The 17,886-nt window shown below is 45.5% G+C and overlaps 1 protein-coding gene across 1 annotated transcript; it reads right to left on the bottom strand.

The window, feature by feature from the left end:
• Positions 1-1,509: 1,509 nt before the first annotated feature.
• LOC118078767 (CD209 antigen-like protein E) lies at positions 1,510-17,363 on the bottom strand. Its single transcript, XM_035102764.2, has 5 exons — positions 17,177-17,363; positions 16,208-16,294; positions 12,934-13,085; positions 4,236-4,348; positions 1,510-2,160 (listed from the first exon to the last, which is right to left on the bottom strand). The coding sequence occupies exons 1-5, from the start codon at positions 17,322-17,324 to the stop codon at positions 2,004-2,006; spliced, it is 657 nt and encodes a 218-aa protein (XP_034958655.2). The 5' UTR covers positions 17,325-17,363; the 3' UTR covers positions 1,510-2,003.
• Between the last annotated feature and the right edge of the window lie 523 nt (positions 17,364-17,886).

The following is a 17,886-nucleotide window of genomic DNA, read 5'->3' on the forward strand; positions in this document are numbered from 1 at the left end:
GCCCTACATATATTAAGCAAAACAGAAACATCGTCACCTACCCTCACCCCCATCCACCCTCCCACCCCCTATCTACCTCATTTTCCCTCTTTCTTCTTAGTGTCTTAACAAATGAAACTGATTTGCAAAAAGATACATGTAAAAATATGAGAGACACTGCACACACATTTGTAATTCAAGAAATCTTTAATGTGAGGGAGGAGAGCTACCGACAGCCCCTCCCATCTTGAACACCAGCTCCTCCCCCAGCGGGGAGGGGGAGACTTCGAGTGGTGAGTCAGGAAGTGGAAGCAGGAGCATGAGTACCTTAGCGGAGCACAGGCACCGCCGGGGAACGGAACAGGGGAGCAGGGAGACGGTGGGAAAGAGGCCGGTCCCACCGACCCCGGAATTGCGTAAGAAGCGCCGGGGGAGGAGATTCAGTATACCAAGATTACTTTGTTGGAGGAAAACGCGCGAACCGCCATTCGGAGGTTCTGCGCAAGACTGACAACATGTACTACCTACTACCTGTAAATAGCACTGTTTTCAGCACTGTAAATACACAGCACCAATAAAAGGATAAAATGCAGAGCTGTGTGGAGTCGTTACTCTGAAGTAGCCTACTTCGGCCACTGTGACATTTAATAAAAAATATTTTTTCAAAAAAAAACACAGTGGAAGAGTACCCCCCCCCCCAGGAGGTTGTGGACTCCTTTAATGGAGCTTTGAAAGCAGAGGTTAGATGACAATCTTTCATGGAGGCTCCAGTTTGAGATTCCTGCATTGCAGACGGTTGGACTAGATGACCCTCTGAGTCCCTTCCAACTCTACAATCCTATGAACTCTCAAGCATGTGGTAAAGCCACATGACAGGACGGAATCCACCCAGAAGTTCTATAAGCCAGCTTCAGTTCCTCCCTCATGAAACACATCCACAACTTGCTCTTTCAGAGTTAGGAACAAGGATCCATGGCACAAGACACAAGTATCATACATACCACAAAAATGATATCCTTTTGTAAATAAATGATTAAAATATCACTTCTCCTTGGTTAGGTATGCTGGACAGATTGAAGCAACCACAACCACTTCCAGCCATCAATCATGCAAGATGTGGCAGGAGAGGGAGACTCCTGGGGTGCTAGTCCTCAACACAGAACAAGCTATTCACACCTTGTAAAGGTGTGATTCAGAACAGCAGAGTCTAATTGGTTACTTAACTCAGTTGAGGGCCACTGTGCATAGGAGCCAACTCCTAGGGGCAGAGGCCCCAGTAAAATATTTTAGGGGGCCGCCTCCCCCAAGTTGATGGCCATTGCCATTCAAATGATGTGTATGCACTGTCTTGTGATCGATCATGCAGGGGAGAGCTTACCTGCTCCATCCCCAATATTTTATTCAGGTTGGCACCCCTGCCACCATGAATGCCATGAAAGCAGCAGCACTTGCTGCCAGTGCTGTGCCCGCACTGGTGTGGGCACCAGTCTTGTCCCCTGCCAAGTTCTGAAGAAACCAAGAGCTGTTCAATGTGTTTGTTACCCAATGTTAGCTCTTTATGAGAGCAAGGCCGCCAGAATTTCCCAGTGATGAAGCCAAAGTTGTATTTGTGATGAGTCTGCTAGAAAGGGACACCAGGCGCTGGGTGGCCCCCATTATCCTTGCCTGGCATGCATGGTTGTCCTTCTGTGCCTTGTAAAGTAGCGACCATGGAGATCAGAAGGGGCAATGGGGCATCAAATACACAGAGTAAGGAAACAAATATTGGTATGCATTGCAAATAAATACATTAAACAGTAAACAGGCTATGACTGGACCCTTCCATTCTTTATTTTTGTAGTCATCTATGTTTGAGCTTGCAGAATAAGGTCTTTTCAAGGTGTTTTTGAGGGCTGATGCCAGAGAGTCCCATAATCTAAATGGAAGAGTGTGGATTGTGCATTAAAACAGTGGGGTGGGGTGATCTCTTGGTTTTGTTTTTGTGTAGTGATCATGAGATCCAATTTTGTTCATTTTAAAGTGTCTTAGTTGAGCCAAACATCTTTCGGCACCTTCTTGCAAATACACCCTTTGCGATGCTCACAGATGTAGGCTACCCAGCACTTCGTTTGTGGGCAGCTAAAGTACATTGCACCACAGTCGTGCTTCTTGCCTGAATTTGGCTCTTTCCGTCTCCAGTACCTGAAAAGAAAAGAAGGAATAGCATCGAACAATCAAAATTGGATGTTTACTTCTTCACCTACTCCCCATGCCATCTACCATTAAAAAGATGTTCAGCTCTTTCTCTCTTAACATCCACTCACAATTGTGATGTCTTTTTCTCCCCATATTTTAGAATTCTAACCATGTAGGGAAAACAACAACAACTGTGGGTCAAGACTGTCTATTTTCTTTTCACATTAAGTGATTTCTCATAGGAAACAAAACAAAAGTGAGGGTGTCACTTTGGAAGGCTCAGTGGTGCACACAAGAACATTCAGTCAATTTATTTTGGGCAGTATCCAATGCAGTACGTCTACTATTGCCAGGATTTCCATTTCTGCAACAGAACTGCCCCTCTCTCCTTTCCATATGCACCCACATCCTCCTCAGATCTGCTCTGTATCATTGTGGGTGTTGGAGAGAGAGTGTTGAAAGAGAGATCCTTACTCTCTCATAGCAGAGTTAGCACAGCAGTGATTGTTCTGAGCAAATTAAAACCTCCTTAGATTTGCATCCACCTTTATCCACCTCATCTCACATCCATCACCCACCCCATGCATGAGGATAGCAATGACACTCTACAGAAACAAAAATAGCTACGTGTACAACTAAAATACAAATACAATCTATAGCCACAAAGCCATTATAGAGTTGAGTGAAATGATATGATATCTCTCACATATCTTATCTAAATCTTACATGATAGTTCTAAGTATACTGTAATCAGTTATCAATAGTTGGTAAAGATATCACCCTAGCCCCACACTTATTGTCAATTCTGGTAGGGCCTTGCATTCTCCAGCGTCCATTGTAAACTGAATCAAGTCCCACTACACAGCACTAAAATTCTGTGATAAATGTATTCTATAACACCCCCATTTTTAACTCTCCATGAATCTTTTAAATTGATATGAGTTATAATGTTGTAGTAGGTGTTTTATACTCCCATGAGATGTTTGGGTTGGACCTGCCCTTTGATCAAGTCTAAGATCACATTTAGCAGGGATTCCTAATTAGTGGTCCATGAACCACCCACCCAGGAGATCCATGGCACCATTCACATAACAAAAACTGCCACAGAGATATCCAAATGTTCAAAGGTAGGGGGGCATGGCTTGGCTTTTGAAAAACAAGGGGTCTTCAGTACTTAGCTCACTGGGAACCACTGGCATCCAGGGTTTAAGTTCCCAGCTAGTATTTTTCAACCCCACTGCCCGTTTGTAAAGTTTACTCAATACCTTTTCAAAAAAGGATTAGTGGTTGTTATTGGGTGCAACAATGGAGATGAATATCATTGGATTTGATCTAGGAGACCTTGCACAAATAGAAAGTGACCCTCTGTTAATCCAGTCTTGGTAATCAATGCCAGACCAGCTCGCTGTTCTACTACCAAGCTGTGGATGAGTGAGATATTCTCTGACTTTATCAATGCATCAACACGGGTTGGAAAAAGTTGTTAGATACCTAAAGGGAACCGTGAACTGTCTTAAACTGACAGCTGACAGCATCCAGCTGACAGGATTCTTCCGTTGTGATTGCTGCTTTGTAGAAGGTTGGATTAGATGACTTTTCGGGGTCTCATCCAACTCTAAATTTCTATGTGTCAAATTTCCATGTATTCAAATTTCTATCCAAGAGAGTGAGATTCATCTACCCTCTCTCTCACACACACTTCACTTGCTCCTATAATTTTAGGTTTGAGATTGCTGGTTATTCAGATTGTTTAGCAGATAACTGTAGAAATCTTTTCCTAAAGACAGTGTTGCTCAGCTTCAGGTTCCTACAACTCCTTTTGAAGCTGGGCTAAGCTGCACAAACCATTCAAAAGCATGCCTTCAGCTTCTTCCTAATCACCACATTCACTAGGTTTGAGAAGCAGGAAGAGTAGCCTTCCTACCTCTCCAACCTAGTGAGAAGCAGCAGTCACTCACCTGGACAAAGAGATGGAGGAGCACATATGTAGATCTTTGGTAGCAGAGACAATGCATGGCAAAATATATTTGGAGAGGGAAAGGATCGATTATGTTTCTTCAAAAACTTCTTCAAAAACTTACTCATCCGCTCCAACCATTGTACCTGATAGCCATTTCCATTTCCCTTGCTTGTCTTTAAAGAGTCCAAGCCAAAAAGGTTTTTTTTTGGCGTATACTAGATCTGCCACAAATATCTAGGGGAGAAAGAGAAAAACAGAAAATCTTCAGTAGGAATGAGGAGCAAGGCACTTCTCTCTGTTGGTATTTCCACCCCTCGCATTGCAAGAATCTGGTGATCAGATGTTTAGAGAAAGGAGGGGGAGGAAACTGCTCTCCTCTTCTTCCATCTCTGACTGTGTGGGCTTGAGAGCTGCATGAGAGCTGTAACACTCATGCAAGCTAGTATTGTATAGTATGTAGTTTAGCTTTTGTAAATAAACTGAGGTATGCTTCTAACCTCCAACAAGCTTTCCGCATTATTTTGCTGCTGCTGAAATGGTGCTCACAACCACAGTTGTGAGTCCAGCCTCTTGGGTGATGCTGAAGGTGCTCCATTTGGTTTGGCTGGATGCCCAGGGGCTTGAGAGATGTGGGGCAGAACCTGGCATATACCCACATCCGTTCCGGGCCCAGGATTTGTTTGCAGGAAAACCACTTCCGCATTTCACGGAGGTGGTGTTGTGGGCGTGGCCCGGCCCGACCCTCGCGAGAGGGCTGTAGCTCAGGCCTCTCGCGAGATTAAAGTTCCCGCCTCCGTCATACCCCAGCCGCCCAATAGGGCCGGCCGGGAGGCGGGCCCTCATCAGTGTTTAAATCTAGACGGAGGCGGGAATTCTGCATCGGTTTCAGGTGCAGAGTGAAACTGTTTGCTGAGTTGCTGCTGCATCGGAATTGGAGCCCAGACGCAGCCACACCAGTTGGATTATTGGCTGTCGTGTCCAGTAGCTGCTCCTGCACACCGGAGCAAAGCTGTGAGCTGTTGCTGTTTTCTGGAGCTGCTACTGTTTGATTCAATGAGGTATGTTGCTGCCAGCAAAGAGAATATAAGCTTTCCTGTTAATTGCGCTGAGTGGGAGAGAGAAGTTAGAGAGAGCCAGGGCATACAGGGAACCAGGCAGAGGGACGTCTCGGTAGTGGCACCCGCCCTGTGGAACGCCCCCCCCCGTCAGATGTCAAAGAGAAAAACAACTACCAGACTTTCAGAAGGCATCTGAAGACAGCCCTGTTTAGGGAAGCTTTTAGTGTTTGATAGATTATTGTATTTTTATGTTCTGTTGGAAGCCGCCCAGAGTGGCTGGGGAGACCCAGCCAGATGGGCAGGGTATAAATAGTAAATTGTTGTTGTTGTTGTTGTTATTTGTGTTGCACGGAGGGAAGTGTCTGGCAATTAATAAAACGGAGACATGGCTTGTGCACATGGCCAAATGGCTTTTTCTTTTCCTCTTCTCACGCCAGAGACCTATCCAAAGTGGCAGGTCAAAATGAAAGTGCTTTTACAGACGATTCTTTTAATGCTATTGCTGCCCAATTATCAACATTGCCAAATGTCCAGTTAACAGAGGATTATGTGTCTAGCGTGCTCTTGAATGAGTAGGACTGTAGACAAACTGTTAAGGAAAGCCAGCATAAAGCTGTTGAAAATGTTTCCAGGCCTTCAGCAGGGGAAAGTGAAAGTGCTGCTAAAGCTTTGAGAACGTGGCATTGTTTTTCCTGCGGATAGGTCAAACATTAAAAATCAATGTAGAAAGTCTTCAAAGAAGAAGGGCAACTCCAAAGGCACTGGGGGAGGAGAACAAAAACCCAAGGGCCAGCTGCACTAAAGGCTTTCATCTCACATTGTTCGAGACTGCACACTCAATCTACTTTTGTTGATGACTCAGGCTGCAACAGGCACGTAGCTTGAGATAAGGATCTCTTTGTTCATCTTAAGAAGCAGGTGGGAGTGATCCACCAGGCGGACGGGACTGTTCTCAAAGAGTCTTTGAGACTGTTCTCTAAAGAGCCTAAATGAACAATTAAGAATGTTATGTATGCTCCACACCCTCGACAACCTTTTGGGTGTTTCTCAGCTTGATTCTCAAGGGTTGAAAGTGGTGTTTGCCAAGTCTCGATGTGAAATTCTTCAAGATAACAGTCATACTGTATGCCAAGTGTGTTAATGGTTTATAACTACAGTGGAACCTCGACTTACGAATAACCCTACTTACGAAAAATTCTACTTATGAAGGATACAAATTGAGGCCCGCTTACGATTTTTTCCGACATCCGAAGGCCGGATTGGGCCCCTGCTGCCGCCACTAGCGGCCTCCTGCCGTCTTGGGCGCTCTGCCCACAGCTGGATTGGGCCCCGTCGCCGCCGCTAGCGGCCTCCCGCCACTTCGGGCGCTCTGCCCACGGCTGGATTGGGCCCCGCCGCCGCCGCTAGCGGCCTCCTGCCGCCTCGTGCGCTCAGCCCAAGGCCGGATCGGGCCCCGCCGCCGCCACTAGAGGCCTCCCGCCACCTCGGGCGCTCCGCCCACGGCTGGATCAGGCCCCGTCACCTCCGCTAGCGGCCTCCTGCTGCCTTGTTTGCTCGGCCCAAGGCCGGATCGGGCCCCACCGCCGCCGCTAGCGGCCTCTCGCTGCCTCAGGCGCTCGGCCCAAGACGGATTGGGCCCCATGGCCACTGCTAGCGGCTTCCTGCCGCCTCGGGCGCTTCGCGCACAGCTGGATCAGGCCCCGCCGCCTCCGCTAGCGGCCTCCTGCCACCTCGTGTGCTCGGCCCAAGGCCGGATCGGGCTCCGTCGCCTCCGCTAGCAGCCTCCTGCTGCCTTGTTTTCTCAGCCCAAGACCGGATCGGGCCCCATCGCCGCCGCTAGCGGCCTCCCGCCACCTCGGGTGCTCTGCCCATGGCCGGATTGGGCCCCGTCGCCTCTGCTAGCGGCCTGCCGCCGCCTCATGTGCTCGGCCCAAGGCCAGATCGGGCTCCGTCGCCTCCACCAGTGGCCTCCTGTTGCCTTGTTTGCTCGGCCCAAGGCCAGATCAGGCCCCATCGCCGCCGCTAGCGGCCTCCCGCCGCCTCGGGCGCTTCGCCCACTGCTGTATCGGACTCCGTCGCCTCCACTAGTGGCCTCCTGCCGCCTCGGGCGCTCGACCCATGTCCGGATCGGGCCCTGCGTCCGCTGCTAGCGGCCTCCCACCGCCTCAGGTGCTCGGCCCATGGCTGGATCAGGCCCCGCCTCCTCGAGCGCTCGGCCTACGGCCAGATCGGGCCCCGCCGCCACTAGCCGGCCTCCCACCAGATAGCCGCATCCCCAACTTGGCCTACAGCCGGATCAGGCCCCCGCCGTCACCACTAACCTGCCACCTTGCTGCTTTGCCGCCACCCGCCCGCGCTCCCTGCACTGAAAGGTAATGTTGCTGTGCATGCCTTTAAAGTCTATTTTAAAGGGTCTTTTTCCTAGGCTCTGGAACGAATTAATCCATTCCCAATGCATTCCTATGGGAAATATCGTTTCTGCTTACGAATGTTTCTACTTACGAATGTGCATTCAGAACGGATTAAATTCATAAGTAGAGGTTCCACTGTATTGCCTTTTGTTACAGGTACAGCTGCTGAAGCAACTGAAAAGAAGACAAGCTGTAACATTTCTGAAGAGAATAATAAGAAGTTGCATGACAAATGTATTCATGATTTTCACCGTCTTTTTGGTCATTCACGTTTCCAGGCAGTGGCCAAGATGCCAAGCATGTTTGAGGGCATGAAAGTACAGAAATGTCCTTACCATATGAAATGTGTTTCCTGTGCACAGAACAAAATTAAGCAAGCTCCCAAAGATCTAAATCTGGGAGAGAAGTTAACAAACCTTTTGAAATTGTACATGCTGATTTGGTTGGTCCTCTAGCTCTCTCTAGAGGCAACTCACATTTCTTCATGGTTTTAATAGATTCCTATTCTAGGTATGTTTGGGTCTATGTTCTGCAGAAGAACTCTAAAGCTTTTACAAAGTTTAAACAATTTTGTGCATGGCTCAGGAATGTACACGATGAGCGAGTACGCAGTTTATTTTCTGACAGGGGTGGAGTGTTTTGTTCAGAGCAATTTGAGACTTTTCTCACTTAACAGGACATAGAGCACATGACTGCCATGCCCAGATCTCCATGGCAGAATGGTTTGTGCGAAAGAGTGAATCAAACATTGCAACAAGGAATTAAAACACTGTTGCATGATTCTGGCCTACCCAACCCCTTTTGGGCTGAAGCTCTATCATGTTTTTCGTATGTGTACAACCGCAGATATCAGCCAGCTATTGGTTGTACCCCATACGAAATGCTTTTCAAAAAGAAACCGTTTGTAAAACATTTGAAAATGTTTGGTTCTGAGGTATGGAACCAAACATTGCAGAATGGCAAATTGAGTGGCACTGCAGAATGGCAAATTGAGCAAATCTGGTCAACATGGTATTTTTCTAGGTTATGACAACGGTTTTACAAACGGTTTTACAAACATTTTTCAAATGTTTTACAAACGGTGTCATATAGAGGAGGGTGAAAGGTTGTTTTCTGCTGCTCCAGAGAAGCGGACACGGAGCAATGGATTCAAACTACAAGAAAGAAGATTCCACCTAAACATTAGGAAGAACTTCCTGACAGTAAGAGCTGTTCGGCAGTGGAATTTGCTACCAAGGAGTGTGGTGGGGTCTCCTCCTTTGGAGGTCTTTAAGCAGAGGCTTGACAGGCATATGTCAAGAATGCTTTGATGGTGTTTCCTGCTTGGCAGGGGGTTGGACTGGATGGCCCTTGTGGTCTCTTCCAACTCTATGATTCTATGATATGGTTCTTATCGTGTGCTTATGACAAACACAAAGGTAGACAGGCTGACAAGAAGCATGGAGTGTAACCCAAAATGGGACAAAGTTGGCATATTTCAATGTCATCCCATTTCAGATGATGAAAGTGTGAAACCAATTAAGAAAGAGGCAAAACCTACAGTAACTGATGCTGATGCTGACGTAAGCACAGTTTCTGACACTGATACAAATGATCAGAATCGACCTCTTTTAAGAAAACATATGGGTCTGACACTGATCTAGAGGTAGAATCTTTGCCAGATACAGGTCACCATTCTCCCAAGGAAGAGGAACCAGACCTAGAGGATCCCAGAGTTTTGCATAGATCTGAGAGAACTGCCAAGGGACAACCGCCTAAATGATTTTCCAAAGAGTTTGCCCAAAGCTGCTGTTTCAGATATGGCTGCCACTAGCAACACAAATTCAGTTTTTGAATCAACCAGCTATGAGGAGGTTCAAAATTTGTCTGCAAAAGGTGCTGAACCTTGGCGTAACACCATGAAAGCTGAATTGAATTCCTTAAAGCAAAATGACCCCCTTCATGGATCACTGCCTTGTCGTGGTGAAGGGGCTTAAATAATTTAGAGAAGTTATGTTTTGACCAAACATGATCCACCTGGAGAAGGAATTGGCAAGCCACTCCAGTATCCCTGCCAAGAAAACTCTATGGACAAAGACAACAGGCATATAAAAGTTATGACGCTGGAAGATGAGCCCCTCAGGTCGGAAGGCGTCCAACATGCTACTGAGGAAGAGCAGAGGACACGTATAAGTAGATTCAGAGCTGATGAAGCGGCTGGGCCAAAGCCGAAAGGTCGCTCAGTTGCAGATATGCCTGGAAATGAAATGAAAGTCCGATGCTGTAAAGAAAAATATTGCATAGGAACCTGGAATGTAAGAAACATGAACCCTGGTAAGCTGGATGTGGTGAAAAATGAGATGGCAAGAATAAATATTGGCATCCTGGGCATCAGTGAACTAAAATGGAAGGGAATGGGTGAATTCAGCTTGGGTGACTATCATATCTACTACTGTGGGCAAGAATCCCGTAGAAGAAATGGAGTGGCCCTCATAGTCAACAAAAGAGTGGCAAAAGCTGTAATGGGATGCAATCTCAAAAATGACAGAATGATCTCGATACGAATCCAAGGCAGACCTTTTAACATCACAGTAATCCAAGTTTATGCACAAACTACCGATGCTGAAGAAAGTGAAATTGACCAGTTCTATGAAGACTTACAACACCTTCTAGAAATGACACCAAAGAAGGATGTTCTTCTCATTACAGGGGATTGGAATGCTAAAGTAGGGAATCAAGAGATAAAAGGAACAACTGGCAAGTTTGGCCTTGGAGTTCAAAATGAAGCAGGGCAAAGGCTAATAGAGTTCTGTCAAGAGAACAAGCTGGTCATCACAAACACTCTTTTCCAACAACACAAGAGACGACTCTACACCTGGATATCACCAAATGGGCAGCATCGAAATCAGATTGATTATATTCTCCGCAGCCAAAGATGGAGAAGCTCTATACAGTCAGCAAAAACAAGACCTGGAGCTGACTGTAACTCAGATCATCAGCTTCTTATAGCAAAATTCCAGCTTAAACTAAAGAAAGTAGGAAAAACCACTGGGCCAGTAAGATACAATCTAAATCAAATCCCTTATGAATACACAGTGGAAGTGAGGAACAGGTTTAAGGATTTAGATTTGGTGGACAGAATGCCTGAAGAACTATAGATGGAGGCTCGTAACATTATACAGGAGGCAGCAACGAAAACCATCCCAAGGAAAAGGAAATGCAAGAAAGCAAAATGGCTGTCCAACGAGGCCTTACAAATAGCGGAGGAGAGGAGGCAAGCAAAATGCAAGGGAGATAGGGAAAGATACAGGAAACTGAATGCAGATTTCCAAAAAATAGCAAGGAGAGACAAGAGGGTCTTCTTAAATGAGAAATGCAAAGAAATAGAGGAAAACAATAGAATGGGGAAAACCAGAGATGTGTTCAAGAAAATTGGAGATATGAAAGGAACATTTCATACAAAGATTACCATAATAAAGGACAAACGTGGTAAGGACCTAACAGAAGCAGAAGACATCAAGAAGAGGTGGCAAGAATACACAGAGGAATTATACCAGAAAGATATGGAGGTCTCGTACACCTCAGGTAGTGTGGTTGCTGACCTTGAGCCAGACATTTTGGAGAGTGAAGTCAAATGGGCCTTAGAAAGCATTGCTAATAACAAGGCCAGAGGAAGTGATGATATTCCAGCTGAACTATTTAAAATTTTAAAAGATTATGCTGTTAAGGTGCTACACCCAATATGCCAGCAAGTTTGGAAAACTCAGCAGTGGCCAGAGTATTGGAGAAGATCAGTCTACATCCCAATTCCAAAGAAGGGCAGTGCCAAGGAATGCTCCAACTACCGCACAATTGCGCTCATTTCACACGCTAGCAAGGTTATGCTTAAAATTCTACAAGGCAGGCTTAGGCAGTATGTGGACCGAGAACTCCCAGAAGTGCAAGCTGAATTTCGAAAGGGTAGAGGAACCAGAGACCAAATAGCAAACATGCGCTGGATTATGGAGAAAGCTAGAGAGTTCCAGAAAAACGTCTACTTCTGCTTCATTGATTATACAAAAGCCTTTGACTGTGTCGACCACAGCAAACTATGGCAAGTTCTTAAAGAAATGGGAGTGCCTGATCACCTCATCTGTCTCCTGAGAAATCTCTATGTGGGACAAGAAGCTACAGTTAGAACTGGATATGGAACAACTGATTGGTTCAAAATTGGGACAGGAGTACGACAAGGTTGTATATTGTCTCCCTGCTTATTTAACTTATATGCAGAATTCATCATGCGAAAGGCTGGACTAGATGAATCCCAAGCCGGAATTAAGATTGCCGGAAGAAATATCAACAACCTCAGATATGCAGATGACACAACCTTGATGGCAGAAAGTGAGGAGGAATTAAAGAACCTTTTAATGAGGGTGAAAGAGGAGAGCGCAAAATATGGTCTGAAGCTCAACATCAAAAAAACCAAGATCATGGCCACTGGTCCCATCACCTCCTGGCAAATAGAAGGGGAAGAAATGGAGGCATTGAGAGATTTTACTTTCTTGGGCTCCTTGATCACTGCAGATGGTGACAGCAGTCACGAAATTAAAGACGCCTGCTTCTTGGGAGAAAAGCATTGACAAACCTAGACAGCATCTTAAAAAGCAGAGACATCACCTTGCCTACAAAGGTCCGTATAGTTAAAGCTATGGTTTTCCCAGTAGTGATGTATGGAAGTGAGAGCTGGACCATAAAGAAGGCTGATCGCCGAAGAATTGATGCTTTTGAATTATGGTGCTGGAGGAGACTCTTGAGAGTCCCATGGACTGCAAGACGATCAAAGCTATCCATTCTGAAGGAAATCACCCCTGAGTGCTCACTGGAAGGACAGATCATGAAGCTGAGCCCCCAATACTTGGGCCACCTCATGAGAAGAGAAGAATCCTTGGAAAAGACCCTGATGTTGGGAAAGATTGAGGGCACTAGGAGAAGGGGACGACAGAGGACGAGATGGTTGGACAATGTTCTCGAAGCTATGAACATGAGTTTGTAGCTCATGTTCAAACTGCGGGAGGCAGTGGAAGACAGGAGTGCCTGGCGTGCTATGGTCCATGGGGTCACGAAGAGTCGGACACGACTAAACGACTAAACAACAACAACAACAAAGCAAAATGACACATGGGAATTGGTACCAGCAGAACCAGGCATGAAACTTGTAGACAGCAGGTGGATTTACAAAACCAGGACTGATCAGAACAGTAAAGTGGTCAGATATGAAGCCAGATTAGTTGCACGTGGCTTTTCTCTCCCCCCCCCCCAAATAATTTATATTCATTTTTTATCAACACCTACAAAAACCAAAATAACAAAATAACTTAGCTTTGATGCTCACCTGTTCTTCCTTTGTTTCTATAGAAAGGAGCGTGGCATCTTCCCTCTGACATGCTTGTTGGGAATTCATCCATGAATGTTCCTCATCAGACAACCAATAGTATGCATTATTAAAGTAAACCCAGCCATCTTTCACGTTTCTAGAAATTATGTCTTTGAGTCAGCCAGGTATAGAGGAAGAAGAGAAAAAGAAAACAAGATAGGGAATTTAAGGGGAAACCACCTTGTATGCCAGTGCAGATTTCAAATATTTTTGTTAAGTTCATACTCAGGGTAGCATCAGGGCAGACTTGAAGGTTGGGGAGGGGGAGTAGCTGTGGTTTATCAAAATTCTCTTTCTCTCTTCAGGCTCTCTTGTCCAGTTGCCAAGGGGGAGAGAGGGGAATCTAGAGTGTGTGTTCCTGACACTGGGCAACTGGGGCAGATGAGGGATTCTGCTGGTTTACCACCCACTTTGCTGCCCAGCAGTCTCCCTGCCTGAGCTGGCAGGATGGATCCAGTGGGCCTCCAAATGTCTCTGGGGGATTTTTGAGCTGATCTGAAAGTGGGTGGTGCTCCTGCTGAGCTTTGGTCAAGCTGTGGAACAAATGAATAATGATGATGATGATGATGATGATGATGATGATGACAATGATACTTTATAATATGCTGCCCATAGAACTGAAAGCAACCTTCTGTGATTTGTTAGCAAAGCATTTTGAGGATAAAATTGCTCGCATCTTTCACCCTGCTATTACTGCAGATAGATCTCAAAGGGTGTCCAGAGCAGAGTCAGTTTCCATTGCATTGGGTGTGTTTCAGTCAGTAAGGTTCAGGTTGCTTGGATCGGTCAGGACAATCACTTGTGCTCCTGCCCCTTGTGGCCGATACAAACTAGCAAGGAGGGGACAGCTGGCTGGACTAGAAAGGTCATTAATACCTCTTTATAAGAGGGATTGGTACCTGAATGCTTGAAGGAGGCAGTGGTAAAACCACTCCCAGCCCGATGGGCAGAGTATAAATAAATTGTTGTTGTTGTTGTTGTTGTTCCCTAGGCTCAGAAAAATCTAAGTAACTGTCCATCAGTTGCTAATCTCACCTTCCTGGGCAAGGTTCTTGAGTGGGTGGTCGTGGATCAGATCCAGGTGCTCTTGGAGGAAATTGATTTTCTAGATCCATTTTAACCAGGGTTTGGGCCTGATTTTGGCATAATATCTTTAAAGGTAATCATATTTCCCAAGGTCAAAGAGAAAGAGGGGAAATGGCATTATATAACTTCCACAAAATGTCTGTTTTCGTGCTGACCATCCTTCACTTGCTTTTATGTACAAGTGGTGCAATTTGCATTCCCCCGTCTCTTTCATATCTAAAGCTTTATAAACTGGTCCATGCTAAGGTCAGACATTCTTGATCATTGTGGACTCCTTGTCAAAGTGGCTCAAGGTGGTGCCAGTCTCAGCAATGACCTCCAGGACCGTCATCTGGGCCCTGCTGTGGGTCTTTCTTCACCATACACGGCCTGCCAGACACCATTGTGTCTGGTCATGGAGTACAGTTCATGTCAGCCGAGTTCTAGAAGTTCATGGCCGAGAACCTAATCCGGCATGTCACAGAAGCACCGTTTCAACCATCAGCGAATGAACAGGCCAAGAGAATGGTGAGGACCACCAATGAATCCCTCACCCGGATTGCCCATCGGGACTGGAACAAGTGCCTAGTGGATTTCCTGCAGCAGCATCAAATCAAACCCTGCATTGCCACAGGTTGAAGCCCAGCAGAGCTCCTTATGAACCAGAAGCTGGCATCACTCCTGGACTGGCTGCACCCCAATCTTGCATCTGATTTGCCTCCTGGCTGGGGGCTCCAGCAGCCCCCAGGTCCTTTGCCCCTGGTGACCCTGTCCACACCCAGAACTTTGGGGATTGCCCTGCCTTGATCTCCACTGCTGTTACTAGAGTGCAGGCATCCCCAAACTGCGACCCTCCAGATGTTTTGGCCTACAACTCCCATGATTCCTAGCTAACAGGACCAGTGGTCAGGGATAGTGGGAATTGTAGTCCAAAACATCTGGAGGGCTGAAGTTTGGGGATGCCTGGTAGAGTGAGTGGGTCATTCTCCTACAAGGTTGCCACACCAGATGTTCAGGTCCACTGCCAGCATGTGGACCAAATATGCTGACGCCTGTCCGATGCCCCAGCGCCAGCCACTGCAACCATGACAGAGCAGAGGGACAAGGTGAACAATCAGCCTGACTCACAGGCTGATGTACCTGAGGAGTACACTGCAGCCCAAGGTAGGTCTGAGAAACACGGCCCCAACACTGCAACGCCAAAGAGTGTGAAGGCAATGGACACCAGTGTCACCCATGACACCAGCTCCAGCTCCATCGGCATCCCCAACAACACAAGGGGATGAGCTTCACCAATCTCAGCAGGTGAGGCACTGCCCACACCACTTTGATGAATATTTGTGTTGACTGGGATGAGTGTGCACGCCTAAGGGGGAAGGGTGTTATGTATTCAGTGGTCTGTGTTTGCCTGAGCTTGAGTCTGGACTAAGGATTCTGAGCAATTGTGTTCTGATTTGATACATGATATCCAATCATAGAATATTGCAGAACTCATCCCCCTTCTCTGCTTTTTGCATAAAAAGCTTTATAAATCTCTTTATAATCTCTTTACCTATAAAGGAAGTGTTTCAAGTGAAGGAGAGCCCACCTTAGAGACCTGTGCAGGTAAATGGAGGACCCTATCCTGACCTAGCTTTGGCGGTCTGGGTACTTGCCGTGGCACCAAAACAGGCCTGTGGGTAGAGTGAGAGTTGCTATTTTATCCCACATGCCAATGGGTCAATGTGAGTGGGCTTGAGGGCTTCTTTCTGATGATGGGATTGTGAAGCAGAAGAGAGATTTTGCTGATGCTCTAATCACCCCACTGCCCAGCAGTCTCTCTGACCAAGTTGGTGGAAGTTGCCTCGGATGTGTTGTTTAAGAATCTCTCTCCCATGGGTGAATATAATAAAGGAGAGGTCTTTGAGCTCACCTGTTTCGATGGTCTCTCTTATAGCAAAAGAATGGTGAAGTCTTTTCTTTCCTTCCCATAGAAGCAAATCTTTTCAAAAGTTCAGGACAGCTGAACTGAATACCTCTGATGTTTCCCTAGGGGGGCCGGATGCAAAGGAGGGCAGCACTCTGCTCTGGCTCTAAGAGTTTTAAACTAGAGGAGGGGCTTTCAGCTGGTGCACTCAGGCCAGGTTCCCACTGCGATACAATTCTTCAGCATTGTGGGGTATCTTACCAATTTCCTTTTGCAGTTGATCATTTCTGCTGGTAAGATACTGTATTTCCCGTGTTAAGTTTTCAGCTGCAGCAAGTATTAGAAGGTCTAAAAGATTTGAAACACTTTAAGGCAGGAGTATCCAAAATAACAATATGCAAATATTAAGAAATCATTTCTAAACATTTTGAAACACTCTAGCCTGAAACAGAGCTCCAGGATGGGGTTCTTATGAATATGAGGACAGACTTGATTCTCTGTGGCTGAGCACCAATGGAAAGCCTCAGAAGAATTCTGCAGCTGGATTAGACCAAAGACCCATGCAATCCACTGTCCTAATCTCATATTAAAAGTGGCTCATGAAGTATGTTTTATGTTCCCCTCCTATGTTCTCCTTTTCTGCTAGGAATCACAGGGTCACAAAACAATTCTCGCCTCGAGTCCCACAGTAAAGCCGAATATACAAAAAATACTTTGCAGTTTTAATTATGCTTTGTGAGATCTAAGTAAATACAGGCACCCAAACTCTTTTTCTGATGAATACTGAGTTGCATTCCACATAGAGCTAAGCAGAACGTTATGTCACTGCAAGGATTTCTCCTTGCGCAATGCAATCTTCAGCCCCTTTCCCTCCAATCTGTTCTGAAGGTTCCCCCCACCCTGGAGAGCAGTTTTGGTGATGGCATGCAGGGAGAAGTGGAGGCAAAGTTCCTTTGTGCTAGTGCTAAAATCTTGCACTAGCACAAACATTGTGAATTACAGTGTGATGGGGGAAGGACAGCATTTCTAGTGGGAGATGTGAGAATCGCAACCATCTGCTTTTCTTCCTGCTGAGCAATGAAAAAGTGATAAACTCTGCTGGGTGATGAGTTTCATTGAATATATGTATTGCTCACTCAATATGAATCCCAAATTGAACTACAGGAATTGAAGTCTGTTTAAATTAAACATGTTCTAGCAAAAGTGAGGATTTGTATATAAAATGCTTACCATCCTTGTCCTTATACTTTGAATCAGTCCCAACAACAGTGCTTCGAATCATCTCCATTGCCATTTTAAAATCAGTTTTAATTTTCAGTTCCTTCTGATCTAAGAAGGAGGTAGGTAGAAAAGAAATGAATAAATTGTGTTCTAGCATACTAGTCTGATGACCTAGGGGAGGGGATGCTTGGTTTCAAACTGCTTTTAATATTGAATTATTTATTTATTTTTAAAAAAATTATTGGAGATTTTCAACTTAAAACACTTATCATCATAACATCATAACATAAAAATTGGAAAAATCAATCAACTTACAAAAAGAAAAAAGAAAAAGAAAAAAAGAGAAAATACAAAAAACCACAAAAAGAACAAGAAAAAAGGGGAAAAAATAACATCAATCTTATATCATTATCATGACTTCGACTTCCCCGTCCCATCCTTCCGGAGTCCATTTCGTACCCAACTTCAGCAGTTTTCACCGTATAGCATATTCATCTAATAATACTTTCTATATCTTTACATAATTTAATATTTTTAAATCCTAAAACGCTCCCTTACAGGAAAAAATGAAAAAATATTCCATCTATGAGAAACCCCTTAGCCTACAAATTTCCCTAAAAAAATATTCCCATTTAATAGATCTATTAACCTCATTTTTAACCTATTACCCTTATTTTCTTTTTTAAAAAAACCCTCCCTCTCCTGGTTGACAATTCCCT

This window comes from Zootoca vivipara, chromosome 9 (assembly GCF_963506605.1).
Source record: "Zootoca vivipara chromosome 9, rZooViv1.1, whole genome shotgun sequence".
NCBI lineage: Eukaryota > Metazoa > Chordata > Lepidosauria > Squamata > Lacertidae > Zootoca > Zootoca vivipara.